This window comes from Eurypyga helias, unplaced genomic scaffold (assembly GCF_000690775.1).
Source record: "Eurypyga helias isolate BGI_N326 unplaced genomic scaffold, ASM69077v1 scaffold9045, whole genome shotgun sequence".
Lineage (NCBI taxonomy): Eukaryota > Metazoa > Chordata > Aves > Eurypygiformes > Eurypygidae > Eurypyga > Eurypyga helias.
The window spans coordinates 80,307-100,929 of record NW_010253341.1 but is presented as its reverse complement, the minus strand read 5'-3'; the positions used below and the strand labels follow the sequence as shown (position 1 = coordinate 100,929).

At 41.4% G+C, this 20,623-nt stretch overlaps 1 protein-coding gene across 1 annotated transcript in view; it reads right to left on the bottom strand.

The window, feature by feature from the left end:
- Positions 1-515: 515 nt before the first annotated feature.
- Positions 516-20,623, bottom strand: part of STAC (SH3 and cysteine rich domain) — a gene marked incomplete at its 3' end in the record, with an annotated part of 53,198 nt that continues 33,090 nt past the window's right edge. Inside the window, exons 3-6 of the mRNA XM_010152629.1 lie at positions 9,097-9,197; positions 6,967-7,048; positions 5,093-5,208; positions 516-603 (exon numbers count right to left, since the gene is read on the bottom strand). Coding sequence (XP_010150931.1) covers positions 516-603; positions 5,093-5,208; positions 6,967-7,048; positions 9,097-9,197 — 387 coding nt within the window. The remainder of the gene's footprint in view (positions 604-5,092; positions 5,209-6,966; positions 7,049-9,096; positions 9,198-20,623) is intronic.

The following is a 20,623-nucleotide window of genomic DNA, read 5'->3' as shown; positions in this document are numbered from 1 at the left end:
CTCTTTTACTGTGAAGCAGACAATAGAATTGGGCTATTAATATTACTGGGCACATACTATAATTGTACTGAGAAGCTGCAATTATAATCAGTAACCATTGTGTTGGATATTTTACAGACATATGGATATGATATGATTCATTTCCTGTACCAAAGACATTATGGAATATAGAGACATGTAGACAAGATAAACACACGGAAGAAAAAGGAAGTACTGTTTTTGTTCCACTTAGGCCATGTTGAACTGAAGCATAAGTGATTAGTCTACAGTCATGCTCATGAAGCATAAGGGATAAGGAATGGACCTGAAACTTGTACGATGTCAGGTCTAGAGACAACAAATTGAGAAAATTGGTGGCTTGGATTTCATCTGAATGGCCAAAAGCATTCTCCAAAGTCTTGCACCAACTACATGCCCCTTTAGCAAACAGCTCCCGCTTTGAAAACCAGCATGTTGCTAAACCATTGACATGCCATAAGACTCCCATCTGGAATAGGTTGTACAGAGGCCTATACCTCTGACGATGCTACCCTGGCCTGGCAGCATGTCGAGGGTTCCTGCAGAGCTATCACCTTCCTCAGGAACTTCTGCCAGGTCAGCTGTCTGCAGGGACAGAAAGAGCAGGTGAGATGGAATAAGCCAGAAAAAGTGAGCAATGAGGTGAAATGAGACCACACAAGAGTCTTTGGGGAATGTAGTGCTTGGTTGCAATCACAGCAGAGCAGGTCAGCCTAATGGGGTTGCAGAAAACACTGTATCCGGTAGTGTACAACAAATACCTCCTTCACAGGGAGCAGGGAAAGCCCAGGAAGATTCCAGACTAAGTTTCCAGTCTGGAGTACAAAAGATTTCTGCAGTATAAAATGAAGTGAAAGTTAAGGAATGATGGATTATGTCAAACATTGTGGTTCTCCGTACAAAACAGAAGGGGCCTGGGGGAATTTGCAGATACTGCAGGTATACTATATAGCTGTCTACCAAGGAGACTGGACATAATTGAAACTATTGACTATAGGTTTATTAACCATGAATACATTATTCAGTAAAATAACTGTAATGCAAGGGTGATTTTAATTCTGTTAACATACTGTGAAAGAAGGAGCTGGAGTGTGGTAGAGTTAATGAAGTCAGTCTTTAAATACCTGCCATCACTGTCTTTCTAAACAGTCATCTGGCTGGTATGGTTAGGGGAAAATGAAACGCAAATGTTGTTGTAAGAATTACTATGATTTCTTATTTGTATCATATTAATGTTGATCATGAATAGGGAACCATTGTCCCAGGGTGTAAAAAAACATGGGATGACATAATCTCAAACCTCTGAAGTGTACTCTGCATAAGGCACCAGATTCCTTGGCTGGGTAGTCAGCTTCTCCATGTATAGCCCAACAGGAATCAGGAGTTGCTCTAAACAACTCTGTCTGAATCTGACCTTACAGAACTTCAGCTTCTGAACTCCCTACATGTAACTTCTTTTGGGTAAAACATCTTTGATAACCACAAAAACCCCAAATATTGAACTTTAGTCAGGTGCTCTCTCTAATCTGAAAAACTGTAAATCTTTAGATGCTCCTAAGATTTATTTATTTACCATTAAGAGGATTTAAAGACACATGGAAGGATTTAACTTCATTTTTCCATGACACTCTAAAATTATACTGTACACATAGTTCTGTCCATTGTTTTGCAGACCTTTGCCTGAATTACAGGAAGAAAAGACAAATGAGGAACATTCACTGCTTTTGTTCAGGGAGCACAAAATTTGAATTGCTTTATAGATTTTTTTTTCCCCCCTTTTTACTAGTGTTGACAACAAAGCTTTTTTTAGAAAGTACTTTGACTATTTTATGTCCCCTATCTAGTACTTTCCTAGCTACTTCTCCATCCAAGGATACTAATGAACAAAGAGGTTAAAAGTAGATTTATATCATACGCATTGTGTGGTTATCTTGTTTGCCTTCCTATTTTAAGAGCCTTCTGCTTTACTGCTCTGTTATGCCTTGTTTTTAGACTCAACCTTTTGCAGCAGGTCACGTTTGTCTTGCATCTTCCCTGGATGAGAAGGCACTGCAATACAGTGCTAACAAGGTATAAAGCATATCCAGGGATTTCTAGTTGCTGGATGAAGAAGGGAAAAACTGTCTTTGTTGAAATAAGTCCCAGCTATTTTTCATCTCATTGCTATGGCATGCTCCGCAACCTTCATAGACTAGCTTAGTAATTGTTGATTAGCTTCATGTTTTGTTTGGTACTACTGCATATGGGATGTGCAGTGACTTCAGTATATACCTCATCAAAAACCTCCTGAACTATCCTCAGTTACTTTTAATGATTTGTCAGTCAAGAGCCTTATGACAAATGGTCTAATACAAATGATAGAGGTACAAATCTACTTTTGAGAGGAGCTGATCTGCAAAAAATAACAAGAAGTGGAATCACATTTACATCACCTCAAGTGACTTTCTGCATAAATGTGGGTTGCAGAAGCACATTTTTGAAGGAAGCAGTAGGTAGTAAATCTGGAGCATATGGCCACTTTCTTTTATGGGAAATGCAGAATCTAGGCTGAAAAATCACAGTGGGTGCATCCACACTGCTCAGTCATGTTAAAAATACCTTGGCTAGTTCAGAGCAAGATGGTTATCTCTAATCTGCACAGACGTGAACTGCAGTCCTGGAAGCTTCATGGCTGTAGAGGCAGGACATGGCTTTTAGGCTAGTTGCCTTTGCTGTCAGCTATCTGCAACAGGAGCAGCTATGCTGCTCTAACTCAGAGCAAGCCCTTTTGTACCACCTGGGAGGTGAAGTAGGACCCCAGGTGTCACCATGTGCCTGGTGTCCCTGGTATGTTCCAGAACCTTGAAGCACGCCCCAGCTCCCTTGTACCACCTGGGAGGTGAAGTAGGACCCCAGGTGTCACCATGTGCCTGGTGTCCCTGGTATGGTGATGTTCCAGAACCTTGAAGCACGCTCCAGCTCCCAAGGCTGGGGCACAGCCCAGCTGCAAAGTCCCAGTGCTGCTGTAAGCCTCACAGCTGCATTGCTGCTTCTGCTCTGAGAGGAACAGAGCAGCCCAGAAGCAAGGACCACTGGGCAAAGGTCTGAGTCCCTGTGCATTATTAACTGCACATGTGCTGCTAGCTCACAAGCTCTGGTGCATTTTTACCTGTGCTCTAAGGGCTCTGTGTCCTTGCTCTGGTCACTGGTTGGTGTCTGCTCCTGGATGACACGTCCCAGCTGCAAAACTCCATGGGCCTATCATTTGGGTCAGGATTGTGTCTGCCCCTGTTTTTTATCCTTGTCTCAATCCACAGGCTTGCACTGGCAGAAATTACGGTTTCACATGTCTGTTTATTCAGTTCTCTAATCTTTCTGTTTTCTGTATGCTGACAGGTGTTATATTCTCTCTCAGCCTCAATACCCTGGAGAAATTCCCATAATGAACTTGCGTTCCTCATTCTACACCCACACCCCACCTAGTTATGATCAGCTCCCGAGGGCAAGCTGACACAGTACTTGTGATTCCCACGCTTGAGTTGCCATTCATAATTCAACATAATGCTTTATTGATTTAGAAAGCAATAATTACATTTGTAGAACTTCTGTTTCAAAGTAAATTAAATAATTGCAAGAAAGAACTGCAATCACTATGCGACAGGTGGTAGAGTTACTTTGGGTTTTAAAAAAAGAACGGAAATTACCAAATTCCTTTTAAGGCAAAACCAAGGGTGGATAGAGGACATGTCCTTTAATAACTGCCTTGAAGAGTTCTTGTTTAGATTTGTCTGTCTTTACCCATCTGGCACAAATGGATGTCTGGTTAGAAGCCACCTATACCCCCTGAGGTTACAGTTCAGCCATGTGAGTGAGCATACATCTAAGTGCTAGAGAAATGTACCAAACATAAACAGATTTTAGCACAACTTTAAATTAAACACGGAAGTATTTGCTTTGAGGCCTGGAGACCAAGTCTCATCATGTCTCTGTGTCTGGTGATTTGTGTCCTCAGGTGAGTGCAGGACAGATTTTCAGATAATGTGGGTCTGATCTTTTGACATGGTAATCGGCTTTAGCTTCCAGCATATTCAGATGTGATGTGTTTTTTTGTGGATTTTTGGTTGGTTGGTTGGTTGGTTTTGGTGGTGGGTTATTTTTCCAGGCGGTCAAGTGTGGAGGATCTCTCAGGGAAAAAAAGAGAGCCCCAAGCAAGGCTTAAGTGCCTGTTTATGAGAGGTGAGGGGTTATAAAACATTCTTTCAACACCATGAATGAGCCCTTGATCTCATGGGTCCCAATACTGTTGAAATAACCATTTCTGTAAAGAGGAAATTGGTAAGTGTTGTTGTTGAACTAGGTATGGATTTAGCAAAGGCAGAGCTAAGGGAACTATCGTTTCCCTTGTCCTTCTCAAGCTCTTCTGCCATGGTCCTGAAGAAAGTGACTTTCATAACAGGAGAGTAAATGAGAAGATTAAACACGAAGGTGAAAATCTTCCTGTCTGGATAGAAGCAGCAGAGCTCACCTGCTGGTATTTGGGTTTTGGAGAGAGGAGCCCAAATCTGTTATGGCCCCCTCCTGAGCCTACACTGGGCAGGGCTGGAGATGCCAGTCCATCACATTGTTGCAGTAGCAGTGGCTTAATTTTGGCTGGGCTTGTACTGTGGGGCTGGTACCTTCCAGTCTAGGCTCTGAGGACTCCAATCCAATGCTATCATGCCTATGAAGGGCAAGTGACCACAACCACCAACAGGCAGGATGTGTCTAATCCAGCATGACAGTTAAATATCTCTGTTCCATTTTCACACAGATATGCAAAATCAAAAGAATATAATTTCATTTTACAATTGAATAAAACAAAATAATTAATTTAATTTATATTTTTCTCTTCTTCTCAAGAGCCATCTAAAAGATACTTAAAACCCAAGTTTGCAAAAAAAATTTGTTTCCTGATCTCATTTTGGAAACTGAGTGGAAGATTATTTTTTCTTTTACAGTTTGAAATACAAGTTTTGGGAATGCTGATATGAACTTCTGTGAATCAATATCTGTTTCTCCTCACAAAGAAAATGGAAGAAAGATGTGGGATACTTACAGAGTTTCTGTTGGGAGAGTCAGACCCACTTCCAGAACTGCCCTTTTTTGTTTTCTGAGCTAAGGAAGTCCCAAAGCGGAGGGTTTCATACACAGGGTCAACCTTGTTTCCACAGGCTGCAACAAAAAGAGCAAAACAGGCATCAAACCCTTGAATGAACCTTCTGGTCATGTTCCTGCTCCACTTGGAGAAACACCTGTCTCTACCAACATGTTGGGGTATATGCTTAGAAACCCAAGTTGAGAGACTATCCTGATAAAAAGTGTTTAATGAACTTAAATTGGCTTTTGTTAGTGATTTTCTGCTGCCTCTCTCCTCCCATAAAGATCATCCTCCCCTCGTACAGGCTTTTCAGGTCCCCATTATTGCCTTGTCTCCCTTCACCTGCCATCCTCCTCCTCTAATGCTCCACTGATCCTGTCTACATTAGGGAAGGAAGACAAAGTGCCAGGAGGTTTTAACCCATGTTTGCTGCCACCATGTTCCTACCACTGACCTCTTGGATTGCTCTCAACAATAAATGCTTGGAGGGAAAAAACCCGCAGCATGCCTGACTATCCTTGTAGTATGGATGGACCATCACCTTTATCCATCTAACTTCACAGTGTCACTACTTGGCTAATTTGGAAAAACAGGGTGGCCTGGATCTTCCTTGAAAGGTACTGACATCCCCACTGTGGGGCCATATGGGGTCTGGAGGCAGGTGTGAGTAGGTACCTGCTGTTGGAAATGTGCTTCAGGTTGCTCAGCTCAGTCTAGGGGTAGCCAGAATGCCCACCACTTCCATTGATGTATGTCCATTCAATTCTCACTCCCACTCTCCCTCATAGTTGGCCCCAAAGTCATCTCCCATAGAAGAAAAGTGGATGTCTTCCATTGGCATGAGCAAATCCAGTTCAAATCCTCTTCTACATACTGCATTATTAGACCTCAGCCTCCCTTGCAGTACAAAGCAGTAGACAGGTAGAATGCAGTGTTTGTAGCACTGTGTAGAAGGAGGGAAATTTTGGCCAAAGTACTGAGAAAATATATTGGATTTTGAATTTTTGATGAGAGCAATGCACACCTGATTTTTTTAGCCATTGTTTGTTCAAAATGTTTCTATTACTTACAAAAATGATGGATGTTTTTTAGATAGAGAAACTTAGCTGAAAACCATGTAATTCACTTTTTTTTTTCCCAACTGCCAAACCCAATGAAGTAAATGTCCTCAGACAAATAATTTTAAACTGATTGCCAAGTTTTGGCTTTCATTTTTTTGTACTGTCAGGTTTGCCTAGTAGAGTACTGGTGGGGAGAAATATTTTCCAGATTCAACTCAACTACTCCATTTCAAAACATTTGCTTTCAAGAATTTGGTATTACGGGGAGAAAAATCTGGTCTTTTAAATTCTTGGACAATGTGTAGACATGGTCAATCAGGAAAAATAAGAGGAAAGTCAGAAGTGTGGGTGAAAAAGGACAGGAATCTAGAAAAGTCCTTCAAAAGCTGGATCAGTGATTTGAATGCTTCCCACAGTTTTGATCCCTCTATCTTTTATCTGGTTCTTCCCAGCTGAGACCTTCACCTCAGTATTGCAGTGTTTCCTCCCTTTCAAGTTCCTACCTTGAGCTCAGGTAGTTATTATTATAAACAGGGTGATTACTAAGAGGTTGTATGTACAGGGTTTTGAGTGAAACGCACAATAAACACACCCTCTCCTCTTCCAGCTTGGTATCTTTGAAGTGGTCCTTTCCTGAGGTGGCAGAAGGACATCCAGTCACCGAAAGGAGCTGGAAGGCTGATGAGGGTAAATACCATGGCTGGAAGTCTGCCGCTGCTGTTGCAGAGCACTGCCAAGGGGAGACTGAATGGAAAAGCAATCAAAACCTACCAATAGGCATCACTTCTTTGATGCAGCCAAACTGTTCATGAATGAGTAGTGGTGAGCTGTAATACCGTCGAAATCCCTTTGGCTGGAGGGAGAGAAAGCAAAAACAAATGAAGTGTGTTGCTGCCATGACTGATGTAGTAGAAACAACCTCAGCTCTTCAGCTAGTGGTGTAATGGTATGGCGATGCTGGGACTTTGTCCCTTGTGGTTCAGTCACTGTGGGGTTTATAGAACAAGGTTTTAATTGATTCTTCTCCTGGAAAAAGCAATTTCTCATATTTATGTGGAAGGAGGGACTAATTTTCAGCCCGCCTTTTGTTTTTTGTCTTACACAAAAGCAGCACAAATTAATTGCAGCAGAAATGCTGAATCATTAGAGGTTCTGGGAAGTTTCTTTTCTTCTTATCTAATGTGAATTTGCAGTGTTTTACATTTGTTAAACATGTGACTGTTCTTACCCACCCTAACTCCCAATCCTCATGTCCCCGCATACTGTGAAACCAAAGGAATTTAGACCCTTTACATAGATTTTTTTCTAAGGTTTGCTGCTGACTGATTGCAGCTTCCGCTCTTTGTAAATTCAAAAAATTCCCCAAGTCATCACTGCATGAGTGAGTACCCAAAATGAAGGTGCTAACATCTAAGTCTTTATAAATGTCCTTCAAAGTATTAGACATTCACAAATGGTCTCTCAGATTTCTAGTCTTTGCAGGCTGTGAGAAATTTCTGTCACAGTGGGAAGTGGAAAAGCCTCATGGGGATGAGTATATTTTCTTTATTCTATGTTTAGTATACCTCAAAAAATCATAGACAACTAGTTCTATTGCTAACGAGCTGCATCATGGACTGAGAAGGAATGAGGGGATTGATAAATTTTATTTCTTAGAGGAATAAATTCAGGATTCCCCAGCCTCAGTTTGCCCCCCAAAACAAACTATATCCAGACACAATATGAGCTCATAAAACTCCTATGACTTTGCTGGATGACTTCCTGCTTTAAATTTGGCCTCTACTTTTCTGCTTTTGTAAACTAGTAACCACAAGAGCTGAGGCTAGAATCAAGAAATGGGTGAAACAATTCACGTGATTTAATATTTGGCTTGTCTAAGGTTTGCAATAAGGTCATTCAGCCCTTCACAGACCAACTTCCTACACCAGAATGCCTCACACTAGGGCTACGATTATGGTTTAAACGCATTGTGTATAAACAATAACATTCACTGAATACTCTTGGAGAGAAAAGACCTTTCTGGGGAAGTGGGCTTTCTAGACCTTTTGAAGTCAATGCTTGATTTTTTTTCACCATTTAACACAGTAAAGCTCATTGGTTTTAGCTCATATTTGTCTCAGGTGCCTTCAGATTGCAACAAATGTGAGAACATCTGAAATATGAATATATGCATTCAGCGTTCATACTCTAAACGGTCATTTTTTGAACTTCTATTTCTAGAAGTTACAAAACCCTCCCATATTCCCACAGAAGTCATCACGCTGGGCTAGAAACATCTCAAACACAGTATCCTGCCTTTGCCAATAACGAGAATTTGCTGCTCAGAAGGTGAGCCAGGCACTAAGGTTCTCTGTCTGTACAGGGGCATGTCTCCTCCCAGACTTCCCTGCTAAGAGCTTTCTTCAAAGTCTGTAGTATCTCCCTGTGAAATATGTTTTAGTTTTCTTTTTTAAGATGAACATTTGTTTGTCATCAAACCTTAACAGTGGAAAAAACAATAAAACATAATTTGAAGGATTTTTTATTTGTTAAACTCCACTGATATATTTTGACTAATTTATAGCATTCCTTGAGAGATGTGCACTACAGCAAGCACAGTTTAAATCAAGGGAATGAATTCTGATATTTAGCTAAATTTGGATTATGTAAGTATTTTCACATCCACAAATCAGACCAGATTCATATTTCATTTTTGTTCCGGTTTCCAAGTAGTAGCTATTACCCAAATTGGTAATAGGGCACCACCTGGTTTTGTTTTTCCCACCTCAGTAAAGTGGCCTGGTGTCAGTTCTGCAAACGCACCAGCTCAATGCCAGTCAGGGGGTCAGGCTCACCAAGCAAGTGGCTCCAGCACAAGCTGGTGCCTCCCGCTGCACTTGTTCCCCTGAGCTGCTCACTTACCAGCTTGCCCATGCAACGCTGCTGTCCAATACTGTCTGCACACTTGTGGTGGATGCTCATCTTACAGGCCTTACAGCGCAGTCCATGCTTAGCGTTTGTCCCTGTGAAATGAACAGAAATGATTTAATTAGACAAAATCAATAGTTTCCATGCATTTAACGAATGACCTGAAAGAACTGATGGGGAGGTCAGTTGCACAAAATATCGACAGCATTCTTTGCCTTGCCTGCTTTTTTTTTTTTTTAATATATGCATTTTTACGTGTATTTTCTTTACAGCCTCTCCACTTTAGGTATTTCTCCCCCAGACTCCTTCCTATGCTATTGCTGCCTTTACATATATAAATTTGATTTGTATCATAGTCTTATCAGCGATGTCTCTGCCTTGTGAACACCAAGCAAAATTGCTTTGCTATTTTGAAAGGGCTTGACATGAGAACTGCGTATTGTTGGGAGATATACTGAAGGAGCACCCAGGCTCTGGAGCTGCCCTGGGGATCCAGGGCATTAGTGCTGTCCCAGATTTTTTGGGTGACAGGTAGCTCCATAGGTGTGTGAAAGGACTAAGCTAGCTCCCTCACCATTGCCCACCCATGCGCCCAGGACTGCTTCTCTCACCTCCCTGGGCCAATGCTCAGGGGGTGCAGGAAGGGCTCCTTGCATATCCCTGACCAGGGCAGTGAGGATGCCATAGGTATGACCTTGCTCTCCTTCACTGGCATTGGAAAAGTTCAGTGCCACACGTAGGGCAGGAGCTCCAGGGGAAATGTTGTGTTACAGAAGCAGATTTCTCCCACTTGGCCAACAGTAGTTCTGCATTATCTTCAATGTGGATCTACTCTTAAATGACAGGGCCAAGTCTGTTTGCTTCCAGGCAGGAACAATCACTCTTATTCATACACCCGTAAGACTTCCTAAACTACGCAGAAGCAGTTAAGCTGCAGCAATCCTTTTATCCCCACAGGACTGTATAAATGGAATGAGTAAACCTGTCAGTTCATTATCATCTACTGTGAGAGTGAGTAAGAAACAAGGTAGTAAAGAAACCCCAAAAAACTCCTGACATTTTAACTGGCCCTCATTAGTCAGACATGACAGGAATATTAGTCAGAAGGATGCTGCATCTGAAAGTACTCATGTAGCTTTTGGTTATGTGAGTAGTCGACGCCACGTACACACTGCTGACTTCATTCAGTGAAATGCTGCATCTGAAAGAAGCAGTGAAGGGAAGGGCTCATCAAGTTGGTGGCAAAACCCGAGTCTTGACAGGACTGCTTTCAGGAGAATAGGTCCATGAATTGTCCCCTTTCAAGCCAGACAGGGGCAGGCTGGAGGAGCTGGGGGCAGTTGTAGTGACCCAGGCTCAGACGTTTCACTTGTGTCCTTCTTTTAAGACAGAGAACTGACATCCTTCCCATCTTCCTACTGGGATTGCTGGAGAGGTGGGGAGTGAGTGGGGTTGAGTGTGAGGTCACCCCATGCACTCCCATGGAGTGGGATCAGCACCTGATCCCCACTTGTTTCCTGCCCGGCCCCTCTAACCTCAGCCAATGCAGGGTACCTCACTGCTGGGGGATGCACAGATCCCTAGCCTCATTCCTGGGATCTTTTTTCCTAGTAAACACAGGATTTACTAGAAGAACACATCTCTGGTGGGGTTTTTTTTTTTATTTTATTTATTTTTTATTTTTTCTGCTTGCCTGCACTTGGATTACTGTGCTGTGAGGATTTTTTCAATTACAGTGTCTTTTCAATAATGCATACTCAAACTAATATTGGATTCTGTGGCTTTGTGTTTTTATGTGCTGCTGATGAAACACTGAATCAACCCTTCCTGATGGTCAACCGTGGACACAGTGAGGAAGCAGGATTACCTCCACATTTTTTTATTGTATTTATAAGGTGGAATGAAAAAAAGGAAAATGACACGGGTCTGTACCGGCATAACTCTTAACCTGCTCTACCAAGTTACTCCTGCAATTCAGCTGAAAAAATCAGTCTCATAGTCTGCTGGCTGTGTTATATTCCTCCAGCCGTTGTAGTGTTAACATTACGAGGTCGATATTGGTCCTTTCATGTTATAACCACGTGATCACAGAAGATACACATTTTTCAATAGAGGTGCACATCTAAATGACGTGCAAAATGAATGCAAAGTATCTGTGCTACTTTCAAAAATCAAACCTCAGCTTTTTCAGATCAGGAATTTTGTAATCATGTGAAAATGAGTAAAACATTAATTAGAAAAGGACAACATCATATTTCTATTGCTGAATACCATTTGTTACTGGTATGTAGGTAAGTAGTGTCTGTCAAGAGCAGAAAGGTATTTCAGTCACACACTTAAGTCTGCAAGAAATCTTTGTAAATAAAAATGAACTTTCCTATAACTACCAAAAGCTTCAATCTTTAATTCACTGTCATTTCTAACTACTTAGTTTACTGTGGGACTAGGTAGCTTGGAAATGATTTTCATGTGTCTCCCTGTCTCCCACTGGGAGAAATAATTAAAGGGCTTAAAGAAGCAGCATTTATCCTGTATTCACACAACTACCATATCTTGAGCTCTGACAATGGTGTTTGTACATTTTCTTTTTGACCCAGGATAATTCTTTCTTCTTCGGCTTCTGATGTCCCTCACACTAAACCAACTCTCCTCAAAGAATCATGGCTAAACTATTTCAAAACTGTATACCACTGGTTAGACAACTACGTATTTGCAACATGCCTGAACCAAAAGTTCCTGAAATTCAGAACTGAGGCACAGCCACAGCTCACATAGAATCATAGAATTGTTTTGGTTGGAAAAAGACATTTAAGATCATCGAGTCCACCCATCAACCCAGCACTGCCAAGTCCACCCTAAACCATGTCCTTAAGCACTACATCAACCTGTCTCTTAAATACCTCCAGGGTTGGTGACTCCACCACTTAGGGAATGCTCCCTGCTCCAATGCTTGACAACCCTTTTGGTGAAGAACATTTTTGTAACATGGAGAAGAACAGATTCCAATTTGGTATAGGTGTAAATAAGAACAGAATTTGACCCGTTGCATCAGTTTTTTGCCTCCCATGTGAGTAAGCTTGTTGACCTTACAGTTACCTGAATAAGGCTGGTTTTGGAAGGTATTCTGGTATTTTGAAATGGGGAAAAAGTGGGCAGAATATGGATCTTGCAAACAAGTTATGTAAAGCTGAGTGATTATGGTGAGAGTCCTACAGCCAGTATTAGAGACGGGTTTTTTTTATGCCTGAAGTAGTGGCACAAGATATAGAAACATTAGTTGTTGAAATGTGTTGAAACATTATTTGCCAATAAATTCACCCCAGAAAGCATGAGAAAGCTAGGAACTTGGCCTGAACATACATTAAATAATAGAAAATATTTGGTATTAATGACTAAAAGTAAAAAATGATGATGATGATAATAGTAATAACACCACCACCACAATGGGGCAGACTATTTGAGGGGAATTTGTATCATTTCACTTATCTGCCATCGGGTATCAGGGCTCGTTTGCAGTTGAAAGCCTCTCTGTGGTGTGTTTATTCCCACTGGCTCAATCTTCCTGTAGATTGGAGCACGGGGAAGGGGAAGAGTAAGGAGAGAGTTCACATTTGGGATGGCCAAAGCAGCGGCTGGAAGGGGCAACGTTCCTGCAGAAGTAGTGAAGTCTGGGATACTAAAATGCTCTCCTCAGGGAATTCTGATGAACATACTCTGATGACCTGCAAGCCTGACTGTCACTCTCGTGTTTGCTTCCTGCTCTCCTAAATAGCTGACAGCCTGATTGCAGCCTACCATTTATTCCCATTTGTAGATATTCCCCTATACCAACCTTAAAGTACAGCTGGAAGCTATAAAGTATTCACTGAAATGTCTTAGCTCACCTGGAATAATTTCAATTTATGGTGGATCAGAAATGGAGGAACTAAAGGCTTAGCAATTAAGTTAAACTTGGAGTACCCTAACTACTTTTTTCTCTGTTTTTTGTTCAAAGAGGGAGAATACTAACAGCTTTGATGGACTCTGTTATTACCTTCAAAAAGTAATCATCCCTCCCACTCTCTTCTCCCAAGACCTTACTACGCTTACTTAATCACATTGTTAAATGCTGAGTATGCCAGACTAAAGATCCCGCTCAGTCATTTTGTGATTGCAATCTAGGGATGTGGTTGTCACTATTTTTATTCAAGGCACACTACTTCATTCACTGAAGGGGGTGGACAGTGTTCAATGAATGAGCAACTCTATTCAATACTTAGTTTTTACTTTCATTGGTTGGTGTGTGTCCTTAAGCATCATCTCGAGTATTGTATTAGACTAATTCCAAATACATGGTGATTAATAGCCTCAGAGGCTTTCCTATGGGCTCACTGTCTTTGTCTCTTTATTCCTTGCAGTATAAGCACATTTGGAAAAACCTGGATGCCAAGGTCCCATTTGAGGTGAGGGACTAGTAGGTAAAACTGTCAGAGGTGTCACGAATATGACACTATTTTGTCCAGATGCTGGCATTTAAGTTGTAAAAATTGAAAGCTGCTAAACTGAGGGTTTAGGATGGAAAGTACTGGACATGTTTAGCTGACTTGTAGCACCCATAAACACAGCTGTCAATGTAGTAATGAAATTCATATAGGGAAAATCCACTCACACATACTTTTGCACATATGTACTCTGTATTCTATGTATTAATGCATCTATTAATGACGTCACAGTCTGTAAAGGCTGGTATTCCTTTTGCAAATAAAAAAGTCAAAACTAACAAAAGAAACAGTGTTTCCCTGGAAGCAAATGAGAAAATTTCATGTCAGGATACCCAAGTAGCTCTTAAATAAACTTACAATGAGGTTCTGCCACAGTCATTTTCTTCAGATACCAGCTAATGCATCCAGACACCCAGCACTGGAAGGATGCATTGTTTTGAGAAACAGGTCATGTTCAATAACACCTTGCTAGAAATACTCTATGACTGGGTCAGCTCTCATTTGAATATCTAAACCAGTGGCTTGGTTTTCCAGAACAGCCATTGAAAATTGAATCTTGAACTGTGCTGATAATCTGACCATAAACACTACCAAAACGACACAGTACATCACTTTTGTAAATCTAAACCTTTTTTTGAGGAAGCCTAAATGGAAATGGAACACCTCAAAATAGGTGAATGGACAGATTTGGAGGCAGAGAGAGACAGAGAAAACAGGGCAGAATTTGGTTCCAAGTCTGTCTCTACTATAAAAGTAATTTAGTACCTACTCTGCATTTCAGGAAAGTGACATTTATCCTAAAGAATGCAAATGAGAATTATGTTTGTCACACACAGCAAAGGGAACCTTTATCACCCCCTTGGACAGCAAAGCTATGGCCACAGTGCTGCTGGCTTTTTGCTTGTTGTTTCCAGACTCAACATAAGATTAACAGCTGGAGAGGGAGAACAAGCCCTACAGCCTGAAAAAATTTGAAAGAAAACTGCAAATGATGGTAACAACATGACGTTACGCTGACTGTATAAAGATAACTATATTAGGCACTTATGCTAAAGTGGGGGGAAAAAAAAAAGAAATAAAAAGATTCAAGTCTATAAAAAAGAAAAATAAAAATGGAAAGAGACACAGAGAGACTGTCACTTCCAGCTAATCCAGCTATGACCCAACCACTATTTTTTATTGTTCCAGCTGAGAGGAACACACCAGTCAGAAATTGTTTTGATTTAAAGCTTTCATAAATAAATACATTTAAAATTACATATTTTCCATAGAACTTCAAATTCTGCTGTGGGAGGTTGATAAAAATAATGAGTGCCTTGCCCCCATCTCCCCAAGCGCATTTGCAATTGTCACTGGAAAGCTGTTGCTGTGCCAGAATTTATGGGAAATGGAGAATGTTAAGCAAGCTGGGGCAGTACTGTAGCAGTGAAGGGTTTAGGATGTCACCGATGTCACCTTAGAAGGAGAGAAAAAAGTTCCTGAAAAAGGCACTGGTGCCCCGGCAGTCATCTCTAAGACTTTGCACAACCTCCTCTCCCACCCCCTTCTTCATTTTTCATTAATCGTTTTTGCGTAAAAGCTCTGATGCTGAAAGGGAGACTATTCTTAAAAATCATATTATGGCTACTTCCTGCCCCTGCAGCTGGTTGCTGCTGGCCAAGCAGCACTCGCCCTCCTCTTACCCTTGCTCTGCCTCAGTCGACCGCTCTGGGTAGATCAGAGAATGGTATTTTCGACACAGGACACCCACAGCTTAAAAGTTAAAAATCTTGAGCCTAACTCCCCCAAACCATTAGGTTTGTAAGGATGAGCTGGGCATCCCTTTGCCTGCCCTTCCTTGGCCTTCGGGTTCCTTCTGCCACCTTGGGAATTGCCCCGTTCCTCTGCCCTAATACCTGGCACCCTCCTGCTTCTTTTTCTTAACCGATGCTGGGACCCTGTCACCTGCCCCGGCCGATATTGTGGAGAGGACAGAGGTGCAGATCCTCAGCTGCTCATCAGGTGACCTATAGATCAGAGCCTGAACCCATATTTCCGCAGCCACCCTACGTGGCCGACGGCTGGAAGTCACTGCTGTCTGATGCCTCACTGACAATTCAAATTGATGGACACACAGTTGTCCCGTGCATTGACCGATACACAAACATTCACCTCACGTAAAATTACCAGTAATGTGAGCAATCCTCCCGTTGCACTTTCCACTGATAAACTCAGGACTGAATGGACTGTTCAAAAGAATAATAAGAGGACATTGAAATTTGGTGGTCTGCTGTATACTGTTCCTAACTGACCCACAGATAAATGTATTACGGCAGCTCTTGGCATTTTCTTTTTGATGATTCAAAAGGATCAGTTTTCCTTCTTTAAGGAGATGAAACTGCACTTTATGGATACCCTTCTCTTTTGATCTGACTAGATGGTCTACATTCATTTGCATGCTGTGGCAAAGGTACTTTATGCATGAATAACAGATGTATAGGGTGAAAATGTTCAAAATACACAGAGGAAGCTCAACAAAAATCTTATTTAGGCAAATTTTCATGAGTAATGGCAGCATGGGATTGACTTTAAAGGTTTTACTCTTTAGCAAAAGGCTTTTCTTGAGGGGTTTTTTTTTGGTGTTTTGTTTTGGTTTGGGTTTTTTTTTTTTTAATAGTTAAATCTGCTGGTTCAAAATGTGCAGAGTTGTGGGTCGCTTAAGTTAGTAGCTCTGGGGAATGGGGGTACATTGTACAGGGATCCAACAACATGTGGGCGCTAGAGTAATAACCCCTCCATTTGGAACCAAACTGGTCTGGACCTGACAACTTGTCTGGTCAGAGTGTAGCATTCCCCTGAGTCCTTGTGTCAGTCTAAACAAAATGGGGCATGGGGAGAAGCTGGGACTTGTATATTTATGTTCTGTAGAATAGGAGTTGATATCCAACCATGGTACCTGTTCTGCCAAAATAATAAATTTTAGATTTTACATCACTGAGAGGTGTGGGTCTTTTTGAGTGCCTACCACACCCGATTTCTCCATAACAATATCCACTGTTTAAACAGCAAGAAAAGTTACCTTGTATGTAGGCAGGCTACAAAACAGTGCATAAAATTAGAACTGACTTCCTAGTGACATAGTTTTCTTTAGAAACGACATGCTGAGAAAAAACTGAGGCAGTAATATGCAGGTTTTTCTTAAAGGCTGTTACAGAGAAGAAAAATATCCCTGCAAAAATAAAGTCCTTTCTTAACTTCATGGTTTTAAATCATACATATCAGCAAGAGGAAATGCTTTTATTCCCCTTGTGAATCAACTCTTTAACTCCTTGACAAAGAACTTTCACTGCTGCCAGACCTTTTATTCTGTGGTTCAGGAACAATGAGACTTACTTAAAATGCAAATAGGCCTTTCCTGTCTTTTGGTGCAAAAGGGATTCTCATTCTTGATGTCTGGTGATCAGACGAGGATGAAACTCACCGCCCTGTGCTGAAAAATTTGGCCGCAGGAGTTTTTTTTTTTTTGCAATGCACTTTTCACATATTCATCAGCTTTGCTATAAATGTCTGTCCCTGAAAGGAAATATCCACCTCCGTACTTCTTAAAATACCATATCTCAGGTTTTTGATCATCTAAATGTTAATTAAGATGCTGGAATGCCATGATAAATAAACTAACAGATAACTCTTATCAAAAGTCCCAGTCCTCTAAAAAACAAACACAATATATCGTATCTAATGCTCTTTGCTTTAAACAAACTGACACCTCAATACCTATTCGGCAGGCTCAGGTTATTTGTACCTGTGTTCTTGCACGTGTTGAAATAAAAAGCCATCCAGTTACAGCCTTTTTATGTTGTGTTTTGAGATGCTTTGAAAAAGCAGCTGAATTTTGTAGGGCCACTTGTATGTGCTGAAATCTTGCTCTTTCAAGGGCCTTGTACCCTTAGAGATGAGCTGGAAAATAGAAGAACAATATCTGAACAAAAACTGCGCTGCGAAATTAAGAGCAGGGCTCTGTCCTTTGAAAGAGTTACAGAACAGAAGAACAGTCTGCCTTCAGCAAAGGGGTTTAATATCCTCTCTGCTCTGTAATGGATTTTTAACACTGCCTGTTGCCTATAGACCTCTGCCATCAATGGGCTTGAAATGAGAGGCTGTTATGTGCCAGAACATTAGGACAATCAATTAGAACTCTTAAAGGTCCTTTTTTTTTTAAGAAAAACACACCCGATATGTAAATAGTCAGTTGCTCTCTGGATTTCTACTATTTCCAACTTACTGAGGTTTTTGACTCTTTCCTCCTGTAGCAAAACCACTCCCTCATCAGTGCAACCTCTTGGCGATGTTCCTAGTCTTTGTGAGCACAGACCGGCACCACCTGTAGCGATGGGCCTCGAATCGTGCCATGGCCACGATTCCTCTCCCTCTCGCTTTTGCCCATTTCACAGTAGCTAGTGAAGGAGCTGGGAGGTTGAGCAACAGGATATAACTACGTGTGTCTCCACTTAAGATCTAACGCGTGGTCATGATATGGTCACGCGTAGGCTTCTCCTCCAAAGGCAATTATTCCCTGGGTCACACAGAGCTGAGGAAGACTTCATCAGAAGCTACAGGGGTAAGTGACAGCAGGATTTGCTCAGACTAGAGATGATTCAGGGCACCATGGTAAGTAACTGGGCTGTTATACCAGTTGGTGTGATCAGTTTTCAAGGAAGTTATTTTTACTTTTTATTTATTTTGTGTTGCTTCTTTACAAAATTTTGCAATCACATTTTACAACAAAGTGTTTCAGTTTCTTTTCCACGGTATTTTGAAGAAGAAAAAATATGAAATGGTGAATGTGGAAAAACTTTCAAATTAAATGTTTCAATGCAAGTGTAAGTTTCTTCAAATTTCTTTTTTTTTTTCCAGAAAAAGTTACTGATTTTTGTGAAATCATGTAAGTTGGGCAGAAACCCAATTTCATTTATTACTGTCATCTGCTCAAAAAGACAATCTCAGTCTTCACTGCTATAACCTGAGAGAATTCAATACATAATACTGCTGGCCTAAACCACCCGTACAAGTGTACTTCCACGTGGTATTAACTGGTGTTTAAATGAATAAGAAAACCTTTTGTCACATGATTCTATAGAAGTTTCTGCAGCTTAGCAATGCATAAAGATTATTACCTGCCTGGGGGTCAATTTGGGGAGTGAAAAAATATAGACATTAAGCTGAATCTTTATTTATAAATATTTAAATGATTCAACCAAAAATAACAAAAATCTGCATTCTAAGATTTTGTCTATCAACAGGAATAATTCAATGTATCGCTCGTAGACTTTGTGTGGTTAGAAAGTATTTGCATTACTTGAATTCACCCTGGATTCAAGTAAGAAGAATCAAGGCAACTCAAGCCACAGCTTTTCTCATCGACACTTGTGGTTTGCACCAACATGACTACACATGTGACTTGCACCAACATGACTACACGTTTGTTGTACAAAAGCCTTAATTAAAATATTGACCATAATTGTGCTACCACTATTAGAGCTAAGGAAACCTGTAGGCGAAGCAACAGGCTTGGTAGCTACGGCTGTCTGGCCTGTCCAATGGTATCGACTGTAACAAAAGTCTAGCCACCTTAGTTTTAGCAAGATGATTTCCAGCAGAACAGGAGATGTTGATGGGAAGTCACTGAAGGCATGATTTGGGTAAGGGGGAGAGGGGAGAAAAAAAGGAGACTGGTGTGTCAGAAGGCACTGGCATGTAGCTGGATCTCACTAGCAAAGAGCTGGGGCAATGCACATATTCAGATTTAGGAGCTGTCAGAGGCAAAAAATAGCTGACATTTTGGACACAAAGAGGCAGCAGATAACTCCGTGTATGTGCACGGGCATATGTCCAAAATTGAACTCCTGAACTCTCAGAAAAGATCCTGCTACTTGCTAGCTACAACCGGTATGGGCTGCTTGGAAATTTTGATAACACTGACTAAAAAAAAGTGATGTAATCCAAATCCCCCAATTAATAAAGAGAGAGGAGACTGACCCACTAGTTAAGAGGCTGATCATCTACTGTTCTTACACACATGCACTATTAGACTGAAGGAACTGGAAGCTTGGTTTCCAGAAAGATCTGGTGCCAAGAGATGCGTTCCTGAAAGGAAGAATTGGTCTCGGAAAGAAGATGGTGAAGGTCCTGGCCTGGAGAAAGGTCTGGAAAATGGAGTAAGATCCTGAGGATGAGGAAGCCATGGACATCAATGCCAGGGGATGCGCAGGGACCTTGGCTAGTGGCACCTGAGACAGCAGCAGGTACCAACATGACTTCCTGCCCACCCTTACCTGGTAAGCAGAGACCTCCCTGCAGGGAAGGGTAGACCTAGGGAATGAAATGCTGGCAGGTAGGGGGGTATGGAGGGAGTACGAGAAAGAAAAAGTAGGGTAAAAGCCGTCATGTCATGATTCTTCAATAAATCCTCGTATGCAGATCCACGTTGGCATTTATGCTGTCTCACGCTTGACAAGACCTCAGCATAATTTTTGATTCTTTGGGTAGGAAACAACCTAAATTCCAGATGGGCATTTTGAAAGAGCATCTGTGAGAGATGCACCCAAACCCCATCAGTGTCTGGAGTGTTGAATTTTCTGTGCTGAATCTTCAGAAAAAATCTGTTTTATCTAACAAAGAGTTTGTTGCCCTTGGAGAACACCACTAAGCAGTTCAGTCTGCCAGGCCATGTCATCAGCTTGTTATGGAAAACAACTGCTCATCAGCGGCTATTGCTCATATGCTGCTCTCCAAGAGAAACCATCCTGTGTCCTCCCTTCTGGTCACATTTGAGACCCATCATACTCAGTAACTGTTTATCCCATTGTGCTGGCTTTAGTTAAATTTCTTCACAGTTGCTGGTAAGGGGCTGTGTTTTGGATTCATGCTGGAAACAGTGTTGATAATACAGGGATATTTTAGCTAATCCTGAGCAGTGCTTACACAGAGTCAAGGTTTTTTCTGCTCCTCGACCATCCCATCAGGGGTAGGCTAGGGGTGCACAAGAGGTTGGGGGGGGCACA